The sequence below is a fragment of the Anomalospiza imberbis genome, chromosome 4 (genome assembly GCF_031753505.1).
Source record: "Anomalospiza imberbis isolate Cuckoo-Finch-1a 21T00152 chromosome 4, ASM3175350v1, whole genome shotgun sequence".
In the NCBI taxonomy this organism is placed as follows: domain Eukaryota; kingdom Metazoa; phylum Chordata; class Aves; order Passeriformes; family Viduidae; genus Anomalospiza; species Anomalospiza imberbis.
The window spans coordinates 53,489,929-53,507,945 of record NC_089684.1 but is presented as its reverse complement, the minus strand read 5'-3'; the positions used below and the strand labels follow the sequence as shown (position 1 = coordinate 53,507,945).

The following is an 18,017-nucleotide window of genomic DNA, read 5'->3' as shown; positions in this document are numbered from 1 at the left end:
ATCCAGGATAGTAAGCAAAACAGGAGAAGTGATTGCAAAACTGTCAAGCAAATATCATTCCTACCTCCAGCCTGGTCCTGTCCACATCCTTAGGCAATTTCACACGAACTCGGTTTGTTACAATAAGTGTTTCATAAGGATAAATCTGTTAAAAAGACAAGAGCATATGAACTCCAGCTGAGTCCAGTTCTGAGGCATGGAAATGGTGGTACAGGGAACTTACTAAAAAATGGTACATACTTGCATCCTGATTTGACAAATATTTCACTGGGACAAAAATTAATAAAATGAAATAAAAGAAATGAACCCATGTAACCTTGCTAGGAAGTGCTGAATCTGATTGTTCTTCCAGTGTTGGAAAAGCCCTTCTTACCTTGTATTCTGCAAAAGAATGAGAACAGGTTCACAGTTTAGAATTTATAGCCATCTGTTGGTGTCACCACAATGAACATTTAGGTACATCACAAATCTGCTCTGCTACTACATTTCTCTCTTCTCAGCAGCTGTTGGATAACTGCATGCACAGTAAGAATTTGACCCCCATACCCTGAATGCCTGTAATACTGTCTATTACCAAAGCAATTGTCCTGGAAATCAAAGGCTTATTACAGAAAATCCATCTCCAGATGCCACTGGGTTACACGGTGAGTATGTCTGGCAAAATTTGGTATCTCTTTTTACAGGAGGCTTATGTGCAGAGTTAAGTCAGTCTGTCATCCAAAACTCCTGCCCTTATTGTTCTTTACTGAAAATAGTTAAAATATATGGATTATTAAAGGCATGTCAGTTTGGAAACGTGGATGAAAACCACTGAAATAATATGATATTACAAGATGCTGACACCCTGCACTTGGGCTGACTGCAGTGGGAATAACAATAGGGAAGAAAACATGATTTGGGGATGTGGTAACAATGACTCCAGGACCTACACTAGCACAAAGGAATTCTAGTTAGGTCAGTGTATGACTATATGTGATATAACTACACAATGTTATCTATTCACAATGGTGATTAAATGCGACCAGGATAGCCAAAAGGCTTTCATAGACCTCTTTATGGTCTGAAATTAAATCAAAGATTGAGTCTGCTTTTCAAAACCTGTACTTTAACCTATTCAAACACAGAGACAAAGATTTTTATCAACACAGAGTCATGAAGTGAAGCATTACAGTAAGATTTTTAAAATGCGTTAAAGTGTCTTGGAAATAAAATTTTTCAGCTCCTTTGAAAATTCCAACCCAAGTTCCACATTAAGTGCACAGTCCACTTAAAACTGCAATAAAAGAAAACACTGCAAATAAATTCTGCATTTTGAACTCTGCACTTTTTAACCACACTGTACCACAATCAAGACGCACAATGGACCTTTTCCAACTAGACTTGAAGGAATGATTATCTTAAAATTTCCTCCTGTCTTTGATACAAACCAACACCACAAGGCTGTTGCCACATATCTAGGATCTTGCTATTGACTCAGCCTGGTTGCACCACCCTATGATGCAAGACTTCTGTCAGGCCTTTAGGTTGGAGTAGGTAAAAAGAAGATTCTCTGAGATAAACAGGACACTGAGCTGTGTCTCTGACTTGTCATCATTATGTGAACTACAGGAAGAGCTCAGAATAGTAACCTGTATGGCAATATGTTAATTAAAATCCTGAAAGGATGAAAACACAAGGGGAGTGGAAATGATATTGCAAAAAAAAAAATGTACCTTTCATCCCCCAGCTTGCATCCTGGTCTGTTTCATATTGGCCCATAGTTTCAGGCTGACAGAGAAAGAAAGAAACAATGTAGCAGCAATATGCACAAAAACCCCACTCTGAACATTGTTGAGAGAAAAAAGGAAGGCATAGATCCAAAATACAGATCCTTGCATGAGAGAAAGAGAAATAATCTCATTCTAATTTGACCTAATTGCTCAAGTAAGCAAGGTAACACTGAAACTGTCACTTTTCTGTGATGCTGATGTGTTACTGCCATCATCACAAATCACTTCTGCTGCACTGCAACTTTTCTCCTTCTGCCTTCTGCTTCACAGTGCTGATGCCACTGACCCGGGAGAACTCTGCATGTACCATACATGCGCTTTGTTTGAACCACTTCTTCCTTTGCTGACAAATGCTATGATGAAAAACAGTACAGGAAATCAGAAAAGCACTGTTACATGATTTTTTTTTGCCCCCAAGTCTCATTTTTGCCTGCTAGGGTATCAATGGTGTGCACAGCTATGCCCACAATAACCTGCAAGGCTCCCTGTTGTTTGCTTTTGGAGTTTTATTTATGCAGCACTAGGATGGCTGATTAAAAATAACAAACCACAAAAGCTGGTATGAACCTACAATCCAAACAGAGGAGATCCATTCTGAGAGGAATTTTGGCCTCAAGGATTTGACCAGGAGCAACCTTTTCAACGCTCATCAGGTTTGGGATTCTTTATCTGGGACAGATGCTGCCATCTGCTGCTTTCCCATCACATTGCAAGGCATCCTGCGTGCTTTGGCCTCGGGAAGCCTTGGGATGGCTTTGGTGACACACCACTGCAGTGGCCGGGCACAGGTCAGTGTCTTGCTCACTTCAGGTTACTGGCAACACCTATTCTGAACAGTCAGAAAAATCTCTCTTGACTCATAGGTAGGATTAGTTTTATACGGGCCCTTTTAAATTCCTAAATATTATTCAACAAAATTTCAGTGTCATTCCTTTCTTCAGAGAAGAATTCAAGAAACCAGGCATTGAAGCAACACAGACATAATTAGTCCTGTAATATTAACTCAAAGGGGTGGACATTTCAGCAGCTAAATGGAAAAATTCATTTAGCTACTCCTTGATAATTTCATTCTTGTAGCTCCTTCCAAATGACTCTCAGTTTGACTCTTGTCACTGGGGAAGTTTAATCCTCCTCATGTGCTTTTGCAGGTTTCACATCTTCCTTTGGAGAAAGAAGGGAATTTGAACAAGGTCCTCTCTATGCAATTTGGACACAAATCAATTCTTCAAAAGGTAGGTGCACATGCATCTATGTATTGCTCATTACTATAAACCATAGTGTTTTTTCACCTAATAGCATAAGCCATGAACTGAGAATCCATAATGCTAGATGCCAGAGAGAGCAAGGCCACATCGTCAAAGCTTCCTTTTTATTGAAGACTAATAAAAATGGCAAAAAAGGATTAAAAAAATAACTCCTCATCTATTCTGATCATAATTTTGTTAGACAATTTTTTTTTCTAGATTGCCGCTTGTCATTCAATTTTCATTGATCCCTCCCTGCCTTAAAAGTACAATGGCTGTGTGTGAATACACACACCACACACAGACACACATTCACACCAGAGAAAACAAAACAGAAGATTCAAGGATTGCAATGGATGTGGGCTGTTCCACCTTTGCTCTAAGATCATTACTTGCCTAATTACAGGCCTGTCTCTATCATTAATTCAAGCTATCCTATGATTAATATGTGCAGCCTGTACATTTTAGATCTTTGTTTTGGGAGGAGAATCAAGATTCCCAATGCTCATAATGCACACAATTAAAAAGAGGAGCCTCAGTCAGTCTTACTCTTACAGAGAGACAAAATGTAACCCACATAGGGAATGAATCTGTCAGACAGGGCTGGCAGCCAAAACACCATTAAAGTGTTATTACTGGGTAGATTTTCAACTAGTTAGTGAGTTGTCTATTTATGAGACCTTATTTCCTGAAGAATGTATTTAAATGTGTACCTACCTGATGTAAGCCATTCTTTCCATAGCCAGGTAGAGAAGCAGACTTAGAATATGGAAATCCTGTAAAAGACATAATATATAGCTAGATCTTTCACAGCCTACTAAAACAGGGATTCCAAGAAAACATCCAGAAACAGCAGTTACAAGATCAATGCAAATATTCTATCAATGAGATGAAATATAACTGACCTGTGCTCACCTTTTCTCCATATTTCATGCACAGGAACATGTGTAACAGTATCTAGAACAGCAGCATGCCAGGGGCACCACGTGGAGGGAGTTGTGGGGCTTACATTATGGAAGCCTCATGCACCTACGTGATGCAAAGCTTGAGATTTGAGAGATTGTGAAATCCCTGCCTTCCACACTGGTGATAAATCATAACGTGAAATCGGGATTAAAGGGATTTAGATCATCACTTCTGAATGTGCTATATGAGTTCTGGGTTATGGCTTTGTTTCTTAAAAAAGATGGGTTGATACCCTACCACTTAAAAAAAGTAAAAACTTTTATTTTCCCTTTCTATAAAACTTCTCTTGGAAAAAAGCAAAAATGAAGATACAGCAGTGGATAAAGTAAATCAGCCAGAGTATATACACCCAAGTGAAAAAAAGTTTTAAGTTGGAGAAAACTGGCGAAATGGTGTTACCACAAATAAATGATGTAACACAGAGTTGAAACTGTGTGTAAGACAACTGAAATGCCTTAATTTTAGTATTAAGACTCTAATAAAAAAGTTTAAAAGTTAAGCAACAGAAGAACAACCACATGTATAATAAACATTCCTGATTCCAGTATAGGACATTATGTAAAAGTGATGCAAAGTGTCAGAGAAGTCAGATAGCTCAAAGAACTGAATGTACAATACTTCTTTCTGTCAAAATTGCTAACAGTCTGTGTCCAAAGAGGAATGCAGGGAGGGAATCCAGACCCCACTGGATTAATAAATAACCTAAGGAGATTATTAGGAATGAGCATACAGAAAGAAAAAGCAAAAATGGATCAGCAGAGAGCTCAAAATGTGCTGAGATAAACTGAAAACTGCCAGAAGTCAAGCTGAGTTAAACACCGAAAATTATATTAAAACAAATAGCAAAAGTTTCTCCAGCTATCCAAATAAAAAGAGAACAAGGAAAGAAGAAATGGATCACTGGGAGCTGCACTCTGTCAGTACTCAGCACTCAGCAAAGGTGAAAGACAACCCAGGAAGGGCTTGAGCAGTGAAGGAATATTTCATCCATGGAACAGAAAGTGCAGTACTGAACAAGGATGAAAAGCTAAGGGTATGCCAGTGAATCACTGTCACGACGGAAAAAAAATTCAAAGCACTTAATGTACTTAAACAGGGAGCAACAGGCTCACTTGAATTGTAAGCCAAATACTTCCTACCATCAGAGAAGGGCAATTACAGTTTTTTTTTTGGTTTTTTTTTTTTTTTTTTTTTTTTTTTTTTTTTTTTTTTATATTTAAGAGAGGAAAAAATAACGAAACAAAAACCTTATAATTGCCTGTTATGTGAATGGTAGTGCCACCAGAGAGCAAAAAGTAAAATACCAACGTGACAGAATGCCTGTATCTGCAACAAAGCTGTCATCTCTGCTCCTGCGTGGAAAAAGCTGCTATGTCGGACATCAGTGTGCAGATCAATCTCTCGGCCTTTTGGCTCCAGAGAAGATGGGCGAGTGAGGTTTGTTCTGTCGCTAAATAATACTCGGTCACCGAGGAACACTGCCCCAAGGTAAAGACGCGTGAGCAGCAGAGCCAGCCAGGAGCGGAGCTGGCCCGGAGCCGCTCCGGAGCTGCCCCGGAGCTGGCCGGAGCTGGCCCGGAGCCGCTCCGGAGCTGCCCCGGAGCCGGCCGGAGCCGCCCCGGAGCTGGCCGGAGCTGGCCCGGAGCTGGCCCGGAGCTGGACCGGAGCTGGCCAGAGCTGGCCCGGAGCTGCCCCGGAGCTGGCCGGAGCTGCCCCAGAGCTGCCCCAGAGCTGGCCGGAGCTGCCCCGGAGCTGCCCCAGAGCTGGCCGGAGCTGGCCCGGAGCTGGCCGGAGCTGCCCCGGAGCTGGCCGGAGCTGGACCGGAGCTGCCCCAGAGCTGGCCGGAGCTGCCCCAGAGCTGCCCCAGAGCTGGCCGGAGCCGCCCCGGAGCTGGCCGGAGCTGGCCCGGAGCTGCCCCGGAGCCGGCCGGAGCTGGCCCGGAGCCGCCCCGGAGCTGCCCCGGAGCTGGCCGGAGCTGGACCGGAGCTGCCCCAGAGCTGGCCGGAGCTGCCCCAGAGCTGCCCCAGAGCTGGCCGGAGCCGCCCCGGAGCTGGCCGGAGCTGGCCCGGAGCTGCCCCGGAGCTGGCCGGAGCTGGCCCGGAGCTGGCCGGAGCTGGCCCGGAGCTGGCCCGGAGCTGGCCCGGAGCCGCCCCGGAGCTGCCCCGGAGCTGCCCCAGAGCTGCCCCAGAGCTGGCCGGAGCTGCCCCGGAGCTGGCCGGAGCCGCCCCGGAGCTTCCCCGGAGCTGGCCCGTGCCGGGCTGAGCCGCGCCCGCGGCGCCGGCGCCACCGTGTGGCCGCCCGGAGAAGCGGAGCGCAGAGCTGAGCCGGAACGGCCCGAAACGCAGCACCGAGAGCCGCTGATCCGACAACCTTCCTCTGTGATCACTGTCCGAACATCAGCTACCCTCTGCAGGGGTATGGCTCCTGCTTTGACCAGCTGAGGCTACCTCTCAGCACATCACGGACACATCAACAGCAAGGGATACATGCCTTCTTAGATGCCTGCTTTCCCAAACACACAACACTTAAAATCATGAATTATGGAAAATGTTTAACTATTACACATATACAGAACTATTACATATACAGAACAATTATTAACTATTACATATACAGAAACAAGACCCATTTTCACAGGTGGATGTAAGGAGATACAAGCTCCACTCTTGCCTGTTGATTGCTGTGCCGTGCTGTTAGTTGTGTTCTTCTGAGCATTTAAGTAATGTAATGTAGCAAAATTTCTTCTAGAGCAAAACAACCCTTCGCTGGTTTGCTCAGAGGCTGGACAGAAAAATGCATGTCTTTTTGCTCAGTATATCTGGAAACATCACTACCAATTCACAGCCTGCTAACTCCCTCCACTCTGCATGTAACCACTTGGCACCAAACCTATGCCTCACAAGTGTATTTTCTCTGATAGTCACTGACCATGCCACAGAGATGGGGCTGAAAGCCAGAGTTCTCAAGCGGAAGTGCAAGAGGTAGAGATGCTACTCCAGTGGCCAGTGGGGGGTATATGACAGACTATAAATATTCAGAGCTAAATAGGGAAACACTGAATAGAGAAGGAATTACTTAGGATGTCCACAGATATTAAAACAGGTAAGTGAATAAAAGCATAAGGAAAAGTGTAAATTTCAGGAAGATAAAACTTCCTCAATGTCATTTCCGTGTAGCTGCTAATTGGGTAATGGAGTCAACTTTCATGAGGGACAGAGAAATGCTGATAAAAAGCAATGGAAAATGAACTACAGAACCTGTATTCAAACAAATGTGATATTGACCCTGACACAGAGGTGTGAATTATCTATTGCATTTCTAGTTTTAATAGTTCCACATTCCCAAGATAATCAAAAATATGAAAGAAGTGCTAGTATATCAGAGTGACAGGTGTAGCAACATTCTCAGGGCAAAAAATGAACACCATATATTGTTCCTGTGTAACACTTCTTGGTGTGCTACATACTTCTCTCTGCTAAAAATCTGCACTTAAGGACTGGTCTCTCAAATCATGTGTAGAAGAGCATCAGATCTACTCCATAAAGCTTCCAGACATACCCCATGCATGTATAACAATGAAAGGTTTCAAAGGTGCTCTTTCGTGGGCAACAATTTACAGATGTTAAGTATGTGAGGTGGTCTAACCTGTTTACCCTGCACAGGGAATCCTGCAATACACCTTGTGTACATGTTTGTGATTTCTAGTGAGGATTAAGTTACCAAATTCCTTTAAGCTAGAGCAGTGAGACTGATGATCTAAAAAAAGTTTTCTTCTTTATCTTGTTACAGACTTTGTAGCATCTGTTTTCCCTCTTCCTTGCATAGCTAAGCCATAATTTCCTTAATATAAGTTGATGGAACCAACTATCACATTACCAAAATGCCCACAACACTGACATCCTAGCCCTGCTGCCAGACATGTCTTGCATTGGGTGCATTCTTTTGGAAAACTGCTTCCCCAGCTAGTTTACCCTGGATGACCTGCTAGTGCTGCGTGTTGTGAAGTGGAGGAGGCAAGGAGAGGAATGTCACAGTTATTTCTTAAAATACATGAAACTTATTTTCTGTCATGTATGTAACTTAAAAGTAAAATTCAGGCTCAATAGTAATGCTTCTGACTTGCTGAAATGTGTAATAAGAAATGTGTAGAACAATTTTTTGGTACTGACAGCTAGCATGGGCATATGTTCTCCAGGCCAGTTTTCAGTTACAAAATTATTCCCTTTTCCCCCTGGAATATTTCTGTGACCTTATAATTGAGAGTGATAAAAAAAGCCTAAGTAAATCTCTGGAGCAAGGAAATCTTTATGTGTATCATGATAGAGAAGAAATGGCTCCATCAATATTCAAAATACACAGTTTGTGTCAAGGACTAATTAAGCACAAATGAAAAATCTGCCTGATACTGCCATCCCATCTACTGAAAACAGGTATCATATAATAAATGGGCACTTCTGTGAGGAGTGGGTTTTTGTGGTAAGGAATCTCTGCTCTCCAAAGAGACGAGAGTTCATTTACAGAGGCAATGCTGCTCCTTTCACTGATACAAATCTACAGTTTCATCATCAAACTGAACGCTCACAAGCCACGGCAGAACAAACTGAGAGATGGGTGTAATTCTGGCAGAGCTGAAGCACAAAGGCAGCCAGGGAGCTGTGTGGCTGGGGCTGCAGCAGGACCCCCCTCCTGTGCCCCAGCAGTGCGGGGTGGGCGCAGCACTCACGGGAGTATTGGGTGGCCGTGCCCTCCTGCGCCCCGGCAGTGAGGGACAGCGACCGCGTCTCCGAATCCGGGGAGTTGGTTCTGGTGTCCATATCCCCTTTCAGGATCAGCCAGCTGGTCTTCAGCTGCAGAGAGGAAAGGCCTGTTGTAAGATACCGGATTTAACACCGGGAGGCATTTCTCCTACCTCGGCTGTCTCACGTGCCTTGTGAACCGCTTGTCTGTTAATGCTCACTGCAGCTTGCACCATCCTTTACCAAATTATAAAAGCTGACTGTATGGTGAATTAAACATCACAGCTACCAGACACTTTCAATTTTTAGCTGCACTGAGGATAGTTTCTCTGTTCATGAAATTGCCCACTGCGCCCCACTTTAGAAGATGCCCTATGCCATTTTCTTATAATTAATCTGCTCTTGACATTTTTCTTCTAGGTTGATATGCATCCTATGTCTGCAGGATTAGCTGAAATCACCAACGCAGACATTGAGACTGAGTGAAAATCCATAGTTTATTACTCTTAATCTCAATATCCCTACTTCTCTTTACTGTAGAATGTACATTCTAAACCCTCTGGGTGAGCGATTAAGCTTTTCTATGTCTTTTCAGAAAGACCTAAAAGTAGTAATGATTATTTCAATTATTTAAAAGAATACCTTTACATATAAGTGTTTTAAAAACCAGTTTCTCTAAGAATGATCAATACTTCCTTTTGTTCTTTCTGATCATTACCTTCTTACTGTCCTGATCCAAGCTTCCATCCTCTCCTTCTGATCTTCTTGCTGCTGTAAGATTAAATTAATTTTAAAAATTTGAACAGAATGCATCTTATTTTTTGTCTTCTGTTTTGACTGTAGTTATGTTCCAAATATTTTTAAGAGGGGGAGAAAAATCAGTTTAAAAAAAATAAAGTGTGACAGAAAATTTGATGTGTAGACCTGTGGTTTCACATAATTAATCAAAGTAATTTTGAAATTATTACAGTAATACTTATCCTTCATGTATACAGTGAATTTAGAGAATCTATTCCTGCTGGATTTTGAACCTTCATTTTCAGGAAGAAACTACTTTTGGGAATGATTGGTGGGAAAAAGAATTGTACATCATAACTAAGGGACAAATTTCTATGGCCCCCACTCACAGGGAAGCCACTTCTCCCTTCTGTGTTACAATGACCATGAAAGTACAAGCAGTCACACAGATATTTTGTAGTCAGCACACCTGGGTCCCCTGGGATCCCAAAGAGGACAGACAATCATGGTAAAGAAAATTATGAACAAACTTGGCATTGCCTCCTTATAAAATATGCAAGAGAGATTGTGTCAGACTCTAAAATTCAAAATTCTTGACCAACCAATTTTTATGACTCTATTTTCCTCTTCTGCCCATATTGTCCTCTTAAAGAATGTTTCTCAAAAGAAGTTGATGTTTTACCATTGGGTTATTTCCTTGTAACTTTTCAACTTGTTGAGAAGAAAACTGAAAACCTAAAAGCTCTTCATTAGACAGTTCCCAACCCTTGAATGTCTTTTTCCTTGTCTCGTATTTCCCAGGGTATTGTTCCAGACACTGAGTTACACTCAAGAATCTTACAGAAAGTTTTGTGCCAAATTTCACACAATTTCAGGTAAGTTCTTAAAATTTCAGCCCTATTTGTCTTTGTATCCCTCTGGGTAGTCTGGGGAGAGTTTTAATGGTACAAAACTGGAATAATGGAAGGACAGAGCATAACTTTAAGCCCATGAGAAATGAATGTGACAAAGGGGTTGTCTGCAATGCCTGAGAAAAATGGCCCTGTGCAATGCAATGTAGACAGAAACTGTAAGTATTATTAAGAGAAAGAGTATGATAATACAAAAGTTAAGACTCACATGAGATTTTTAGAGACAGAGATTAAATTGCACCATTAGAAGTGCTGGAAAACTCCCAGCTGCTGGGAAAATCTCTGCCCTCTCCAGTTCCCCAGTCATCATGCCTGTAGAGGATCTGCCCTGTGTCTAAACAACACAGGTGAAAGGCCACCACCAAAAGTATTTCAGTATTATTCTGATGCAATTTCTGGTGCCATTGTACAGCTCACATCCAGACCTTAACTGGTTTTGCTGAGGAGGTAGCAGCTAAAAAATGACAAATTGCCATAAGGAAAATATCTGCAGGTTAGAGGTGAAAATCTGTAACTGTAGAGGGTTTGGCTGCTTCCCCCCACTTCAATTTAGTGTGGGAAAAAAAAAAAAAAAAAAAAAAAAACAACAACAACAACAACAAAAAAAAACTGGGTTAGAAAACATGAACAGCATTATGAAAAATGTTTTCACAGTTATCTCATAGCATCCTGACAAGGGTATTTTCCCAAGATGGCAAGCTGCTTCTCTGAGGAATAAAATAGGAAGGAATATTCAAATATGACAGATGATGAATAAAGCCCCTACACTGCAAGGACTTAAACCTGGTTCACAGATATTTTGGGAGCACACCCTAAACTGCAAGTCAACAAGTTATTCCAGGTTACATGTACAGATCTTGCTCCCATTACATCAGAAATTTGTGTAGAGGATCTGATGCATTTTTGTAAATTTTATTTTTGTTTCAAGACAAAAATTTTGATGTTTTCAAAGGAAAAACACTCAATGCTTGATTCAAGATTTCTATTCAGAAATTTCAAGAAAGTTCCACCAGATCTTGAGAGCATCTGACTTCAAAGAGATGCAGAGGATTTACAGCCAAAATCAGTGAGGGCCATGAAGGCCAGCCCCTCCCAAGCTCCTGAAAAGGCTATGAATAACATAGTGCTGGCAGATAAATCTAAGTGCCCTGAATTTCATCAGTACTGAGCATTAGCTTCACCACTACAAGGGATACTCGGTTCTGCCATGAATCCCAATGTGATTTCAAAACTTTTTTAGTAACTTTGAATGATGTTCAAATATTTCTAAAACACAAACATACAAACACAACCATGCAGGCTCCTACACTCTTCACTTTCCAACCCCAGCTCTGAGCCTGATCTCTTGCATGTTCCATTCTTCCACCACCTTTTTCTCATTCTGGAATTGGTTGTTTATAACAGAAACACAGAAGCTGTACCTACAGCAAATCTGTTGGGTGCTGATGTAACTAAAACTGTTTAAAACAAATGTTTTGGAAGAGGTTCTTGCACTTCTTGTTTTAAAGAACATTTTTGTGCTTGTTTGTTCAAACTTGGTGTCTTCAACAAAGGAATGTTCTCTGGCTCCTTTTCAGTATGAATTAGTTCAGTGTCCCATTAGCTTAAGGAGCTGAATCATCAGCTGCTTATGTGTTCATGCTTTAGTTGCAAGTCCTTCCAGAACAAAAGATAAATATTTTTAAATTTGATTTTCATTTGTATTATTTTTACTGGAAGGAAAGTTTATTGATTTTTGTTGTTGTTGTTATTTCTGGATTTTATGGTTTTTGGGGATTTTTTATATTTTGCCCTCTGGTAGGAAAAAAAGTATTTTCAACACAATCTTTCAAAACATCTATAATGTAGAAAAGAAAGTTTAAAACATATATTCTTGTTAACCTATTGAGATTGCTGACTTGCTAGTTTAATTCTCTGCTCACTTCAGTGATTACGAGGACAACTCCATACAGCAGAGCAAAACTGACATAATCCAGACTTTGACAGACAGCAACTGATATAAAAATGCCCAGCATGCAAATATAAAGCTGTTGCTTAGAATCCTCTTTGCAAAGCAAATGTATCAATAAAATTAAATTACACAGCCAGGACACAGGATATCAGAGTCCTATCATCAGTTTCTGTAACTGAGCGAAACTATTCCATCTTACACTAGATGGTTGTTACTTTGCATTTGTTCATGATTTTTCCAAACAGCGTTGTAATAATCAACTTTTTTAGCTGTCTGTCTTTTTTTTTGCTGAGCCTGAGAAGTTGCATCTAAGGATTTATATTGAGGAGCAGGCACAGAGGGACAGGAGAGGGAAAACAGGGCATGGAACAGCATTCAGGGCGTAGCACAGCACTCATTATCAGCTCTGAATCATCACAACACATCAAAATACTAGTATCTCAGCTTTGGAGGACTCACTGTATCCTTGGACATCATGTTATACAAAATGCTATTTAATTTTCATGTTACTTTTTCTCCTTCTATATTTGAGGTTGTAGGGCCATAATGAAATGCAAAGACTACAGCAAACGAATTTGGGAGTCAATATACATTTTTTTGCCAAGACACATAGATAAAACTGCAACAGAGAAAAGCAGACTGTACCATGCTGTTTGTAGATAGGAGGTTTCCTATAGATGTTATCTTTTACGCCAGTGTCTGAGGAAGAGGAAAGAGAAAGGAAAGAATGAAAAAGTAAGCAAGCAGTTCAGACCACGCTGCTCTTGTTTCCTCTCAGCAAGAGTAACAATGCAAAAACTTCAGCTAAGACTATGCATTCAATCTGTGCTTTGCCATTCACTGGTGATTAAAAGAGAATGCAACTTGATCCATCATATGCTGAAAACCTTTGTACCTACCTATGCAACATAATCCCCCCATAGTCCCTCAAAATGCTCTACAACAACTTGAGTGGCATCCCTTTGGTGATACGTAGGTGGTTTCATCTGCACTACCAGTGTATACTTCATAATCAGCAAAAAAGAAACTGGCACACTTGTCACTACTGAAAATTCATATAGGAGTACAACAGACTACTACAACTGTCACACTTGGAAAAGGATTTCCTCCATTATTTATAAATAAAGTGTACATGTTCAGGTATTAATGTTTATACTGGAAATACAAACTGTTCTTTTAGGAAATCCTATAATTTGTCTTTACTTTGAATTGTATAACTAACTTGGCCTTCCAGGAATTTTCTGGAAGTACTCAGAGCCACAGTCCAGGGTTCCCATATCACATTGTACAGACATCAGATTAACTCAGTACTGTGAACCTGAGCAGACAGAATTCCTAATTGTGGTCTGTTTACAGAAACATTAACCAAAGAAGCTAAATGTGAATAAAAAAAAAGGATTACAGTGAGGAGGTAGATGTGTTTAGCAGTCAAAAAGCTAAATGGTGTGGATATAAGTTTAATGTGCTTGTTGACTGAACTTGAAAACAGTAGAGTACATATAGAAAGACAGCCACAATGAGCCTCCTGCAGTTCTGAAGTCTTCCAGCTTCTTTAAAAAGTTTATGTTACTATTACTTAAATTCAGATAATAGAATGATAAGAAAAAAAAACAAATAACAAAAACCCCTTCAGTCATTCCTCCTGCACACAAATTCAATATATCTATGCAGTTATGGTACTATAAATCACAGGATCTTAAAAACATTAAGTCTCTAAAAGACCTCTAAGATTATCTAGTTCAGCCACTAACCCAGCACTGCTGTAACTTTATACTCTTGGTAACATTTTTCATTCTGTTCTTTCTGTAAAGCAAATTTTTTAACATATAGGTACATGAGCACACAGCTTTCTTTTATTTTTGAGATGAAGTTTAACAATAGATATTGACTTAGTAGACATTTTCTCTTTCTGCACTTTGAAATTCACAAATCAATGCCAAAAAAAAAATTACATTCAGAAGAGAACAAACAGGTGCTAGAAATTGAAGATCAAAAGCTAAGCAGTTAATGCCTACCTGGAATATGGAAATGCCTAGGAGCCTGCTGATAGACAGAAGGTGAAGATTTGCTGTCAGAGTACATGGATAAGCTTGGAGTGCTCCGACCACTTTCACTGCCTCCAAGGGGAAGAGCAAAGAAAGCAGATAAAAGAAAAATGGAAAGCAAAGTAGAGAATTTCAAGCATAAAAGCTTATTCAGAATGACTTGTTAATCCAACAGTTTTAAATATATGTTTTTGAAAAACCCATTCTTTTTCAGCATAGTATATTGGCTCAGACTCCAAACACCTCATCAAAAATTACTATCTGATAGATATCAGATTAAGATGCCCTACTTTGAAGTGAAAACTTCTCTTTTAATGATGCTTTAAAAAAGAAAATCAAAGGATAAGAACATCCAGTTTTGCATAGCCTTAACTGAATAATCTACTGATCAAGTGTTTTAAAAGTTTAATGCTATGGCTCGTAGCCTTCCCCTGAAAATAGTAATACATAATTCAGTAGTGTTTAAATTATCCCAAAGCAGGACTAGACCAAAATATAAACATTATGGTTAAGTCAAAAAATCCTGCATATATCAGTGACAAAAAGAGATGTTGAAATTTGGCTTTCAATTGCAAACTTTTCCCACAGGTAACATGCCACAGCCTTTTTATGCAAACAAGGTTGGATTATCAAGTCATGGATCTATAATGCCATAGTCACTTCACCAGATTTCAAGATACACATAGGATTTTTCCATATTCATTTTCCCACTTGTTTTTTCAAATGCTTTTTAGGTGCCATTCATCTCCTCTTGGCTTATTTCCCTGAAGCACACTCTATGGCATTATAGTGCTGCTTGGCAAACAAAAAAGTAAAGCTCTACTTTTTTGGGACTTGTAAAATCCTTTTAGTTTACAGCACTGTTAAGCAACTGGAAGCAAACATGACATTTATTCTTACATCAAATGATTGTTAATTTGCTGTTATTGTTTTAGTGTGGATGAAGCACAAATTTAATGGCTAGTAATGATGATGGTGTAGCAAGTTTCTCTGGGGTAAAGAAAGTGCAGTAGCTCAGGGCATTAGATCTGCCTTCATGAAGGGGATGTTTCATAACCACAGAGCTACTGGGTTACCAGAGCTGTCAAGGCCATGCCCGTGGAGGTCGTCTCTGCTGACACGCAGTGGGTGCATGGCCATCCCACTGTCACCAAAGCCAGCCTTGCCATGCACCACTGAGGTCAAGGGGACAGTGCCACCGAGCTCAGTGGGAGCAGAGACAGGACAGACGAGGTCAGAGGAGCGTGCTGTGTTATCTCATGACAATACACTAACTAATCCATCCTAAATTTTGCATCTGCAGTGTTCACAGTAGACCAAAAATTATAACTCAAAAGTTATTCAGCTGTGACCACTCATTAACAGTGATTTCTTGTTGAAAAAGTGTAATCTGGGATGCTGAGAGATTGAAATCCCAACTACAGGTGCTGATAGCCTATGGTCCTTCCAAAATGTTAAGAAAAAAATATGGAATTAGTAAAAATCTGCTGTATCACCACAAGCTTGCAGGCATGTAGTCCTCAGACAAGAAACCAGTTATTCAGTTTCTTGATTCCCACTTTGTCCTTGGAAGGAAAAAAGTGGGGACAGGTTTTCACTCCACATTTATGAATTCCCTCTTTCTTTGCTGCTTGCTGCCCAGATTCCTGCCTATCCCTATTAAACAGAAGAAGCCTCAATGTCACTAGTAGATACTTACTAAAATAAGGTCCATTACACCTCCAAAATTCTTAAAAATTCTGTAATGTCCTTCATTCAGATTAAATATTGTTATTGGAGTTTTCTATTTCCACAGTGTATTGATTCCACATTTACTTAAAAATTAGCATATAATTAAAATGTCTATTCATAAATGATCTGCATGAATAATCACTTAATTGAGCAGCGACACAAGGTGGTGGTATCATACACACACAGAAAGTCATTCTTCAGTGATAGGGTAGAGTGTCAGCAAGGAAATAAGAGGAAGCATTAATTATGAGGAATAAACTTGTAGGAACACAAGATATGAGTGCAAGTACCAGGGGACAGGGAAACTAAAAATTGCTCAGTGCAAGGATCATCTGTGTGGAGCAGTTTGCAAAGCCATCACCTCTAACTTGCTCAAAATGGAAGAATTAAGGATGAAATTATGGAAAAGGTTCTTCTTGGACTCCACTCATACAAACTGATGCACATTTGAACTTTAACTCTGCCACTGATTCAGATAAGCATGTGAGTAGATGTATTTCACATTTTGCATATGAAAGTAAGTGTTTAATAATAAAGCAAACTGAAGACCCATGTGGAAAGTTAATGAGTAGGAACTACAGACAGCTGCTTAAGCTAGGTTGTAATTTAGATCTCTAAAATGAGACTTTGCCAATAAACTATCTCTTTCAAGGTTTGCCTAGTACAGACTGAAGAAGAACTTCAAATAAATTCTCAGAGAAAAGACAACTACCAGAGAGAGCAATTTTTCAAACTTTTGGGTTTGCCTTCTGCCATAAGCAGCCACAGGCTATGATCTTTACTGATCAGTGAAGAGCAAAAAACCAGAATCCTGAACTCTTCCCTGGATGTTGTTTAACTTGGAAAGAATCTGGGAAGGCTTACTTTGAACTTGAGTGTAAACCACAAAAACTTCCTTGTGTCTTCTGGTTGCTGACAGGGCAGGCTGTACTTTTAACCCTGTATGTGTAGAGCCAACTGACCAGGGCTCAGACCATGCTCCATTTTCAAGGCACTGTCTGGAAAAGTATAATATTGGTAATATCTCCTACTTAGTCAGCTTTTATCTTATCTGTGAGGATGGGAAATTTTATAATAAGTTACAGTAAGAGCTATCTAAGTTCAGGACTGAAGAACAAACAAATGCCACTGGTTGAATGAGGGAGCTGTCTAAGCCTACTCACAAAACTGGACCCTTTAATATCACTGCCCACGGTGACTAAATTAGAAGAAGTTTTTTGAAGTTCGATGACTAATTCTTTTCAAGTTTTCAGAGCCAAAACAAAAACAAAAACAAAAAAAAAAGGGTTTTGGAAGCTGTGCTCCTGCACCAGAAAGGCAAGATAATTTCCACCATGTTTTAAGCAAACACTTTTTCAGCAGGGCTCAGCACACTCAAAGATTCATCACCTCAAGAGGAACTACTACACCAAGCATAGGTGCTTGGAATATCACACCTATCGCTTGCAGTGGCATGAACTGTGGAGCTTTCTTGAAGTGAGGTTGTCATAGGACAACCTCTTATTTTGAAGACAAAAATCCTTAAAAGTGCACAACATTAAAATCATCTGCCTTCATGATAAATAACAGCTCATCCCATTACACTTCTTAGGAGCTAGACTGCAGAACACTGATGGAAGAACAGGAACTTAGTAATCATATTTGTCACTGGAAAAAATTATGAACCCTGTCATTCTCAGGAAGAATATGAGGCAACCTCAGTGAAATCAAAAGGAAGACTTTGCTTGTCTTAATTTCCCTAGGGTAGTAATGTATCTGTCTACTGGAAGTGTAAAGAAATCTCTTTTATGACATATGTGGAGTGCTGGTTTTAAGATTACTCCTAGTATAGTGAAGTGTATTATTTTAGATCTTATATTTTTTTTTTAAAGAAGCAGGATCTCACTTTCTTAAAACTGAAGTGGGAACATTAAGGTTGGTCTGGAT

At 40.3% G+C, this 18,017-nt stretch overlaps 1 protein-coding gene across 13 annotated transcripts in view; it reads right to left on the bottom strand.

Moving 5' to 3' along the window:
• Positions 1-18,017, bottom strand: part of ABLIM2 (actin binding LIM protein family member 2) — a 130,224-nt gene that overhangs the window by 13,525 nt on the left and 98,682 nt on the right. For 8 of the 13 annotated variants that reach the window (XM_068188587.1, XM_068188593.1, XM_068188589.1 and 5 more), the window contains 8 exons: positions 14,331-14,432; positions 12,961-13,014; positions 9,434-9,486; positions 8,703-8,826; positions 3,731-3,789; positions 1,713-1,767; positions 317-381; positions 65-145 (listed from right to left, as the gene is read on the bottom strand). In XM_068188587.1, the coding sequence (XP_068044688.1) occupies positions 65-145; positions 317-381; positions 1,713-1,767; positions 3,731-3,789; positions 8,703-8,826; positions 9,434-9,486; positions 12,961-13,014; positions 14,331-14,432 (593 nt within the window). The remainder of the gene's footprint in view (positions 1-64; positions 146-316; positions 382-1,712; positions 1,768-3,730; positions 3,790-8,702; positions 8,827-9,433; positions 9,487-12,960; positions 13,015-14,330; positions 14,433-18,017) is intronic. The other 5 variants (XM_068188597.1, XM_068188599.1, XM_068188600.1 and 2 more) reach the window with 2 other exon arrangements.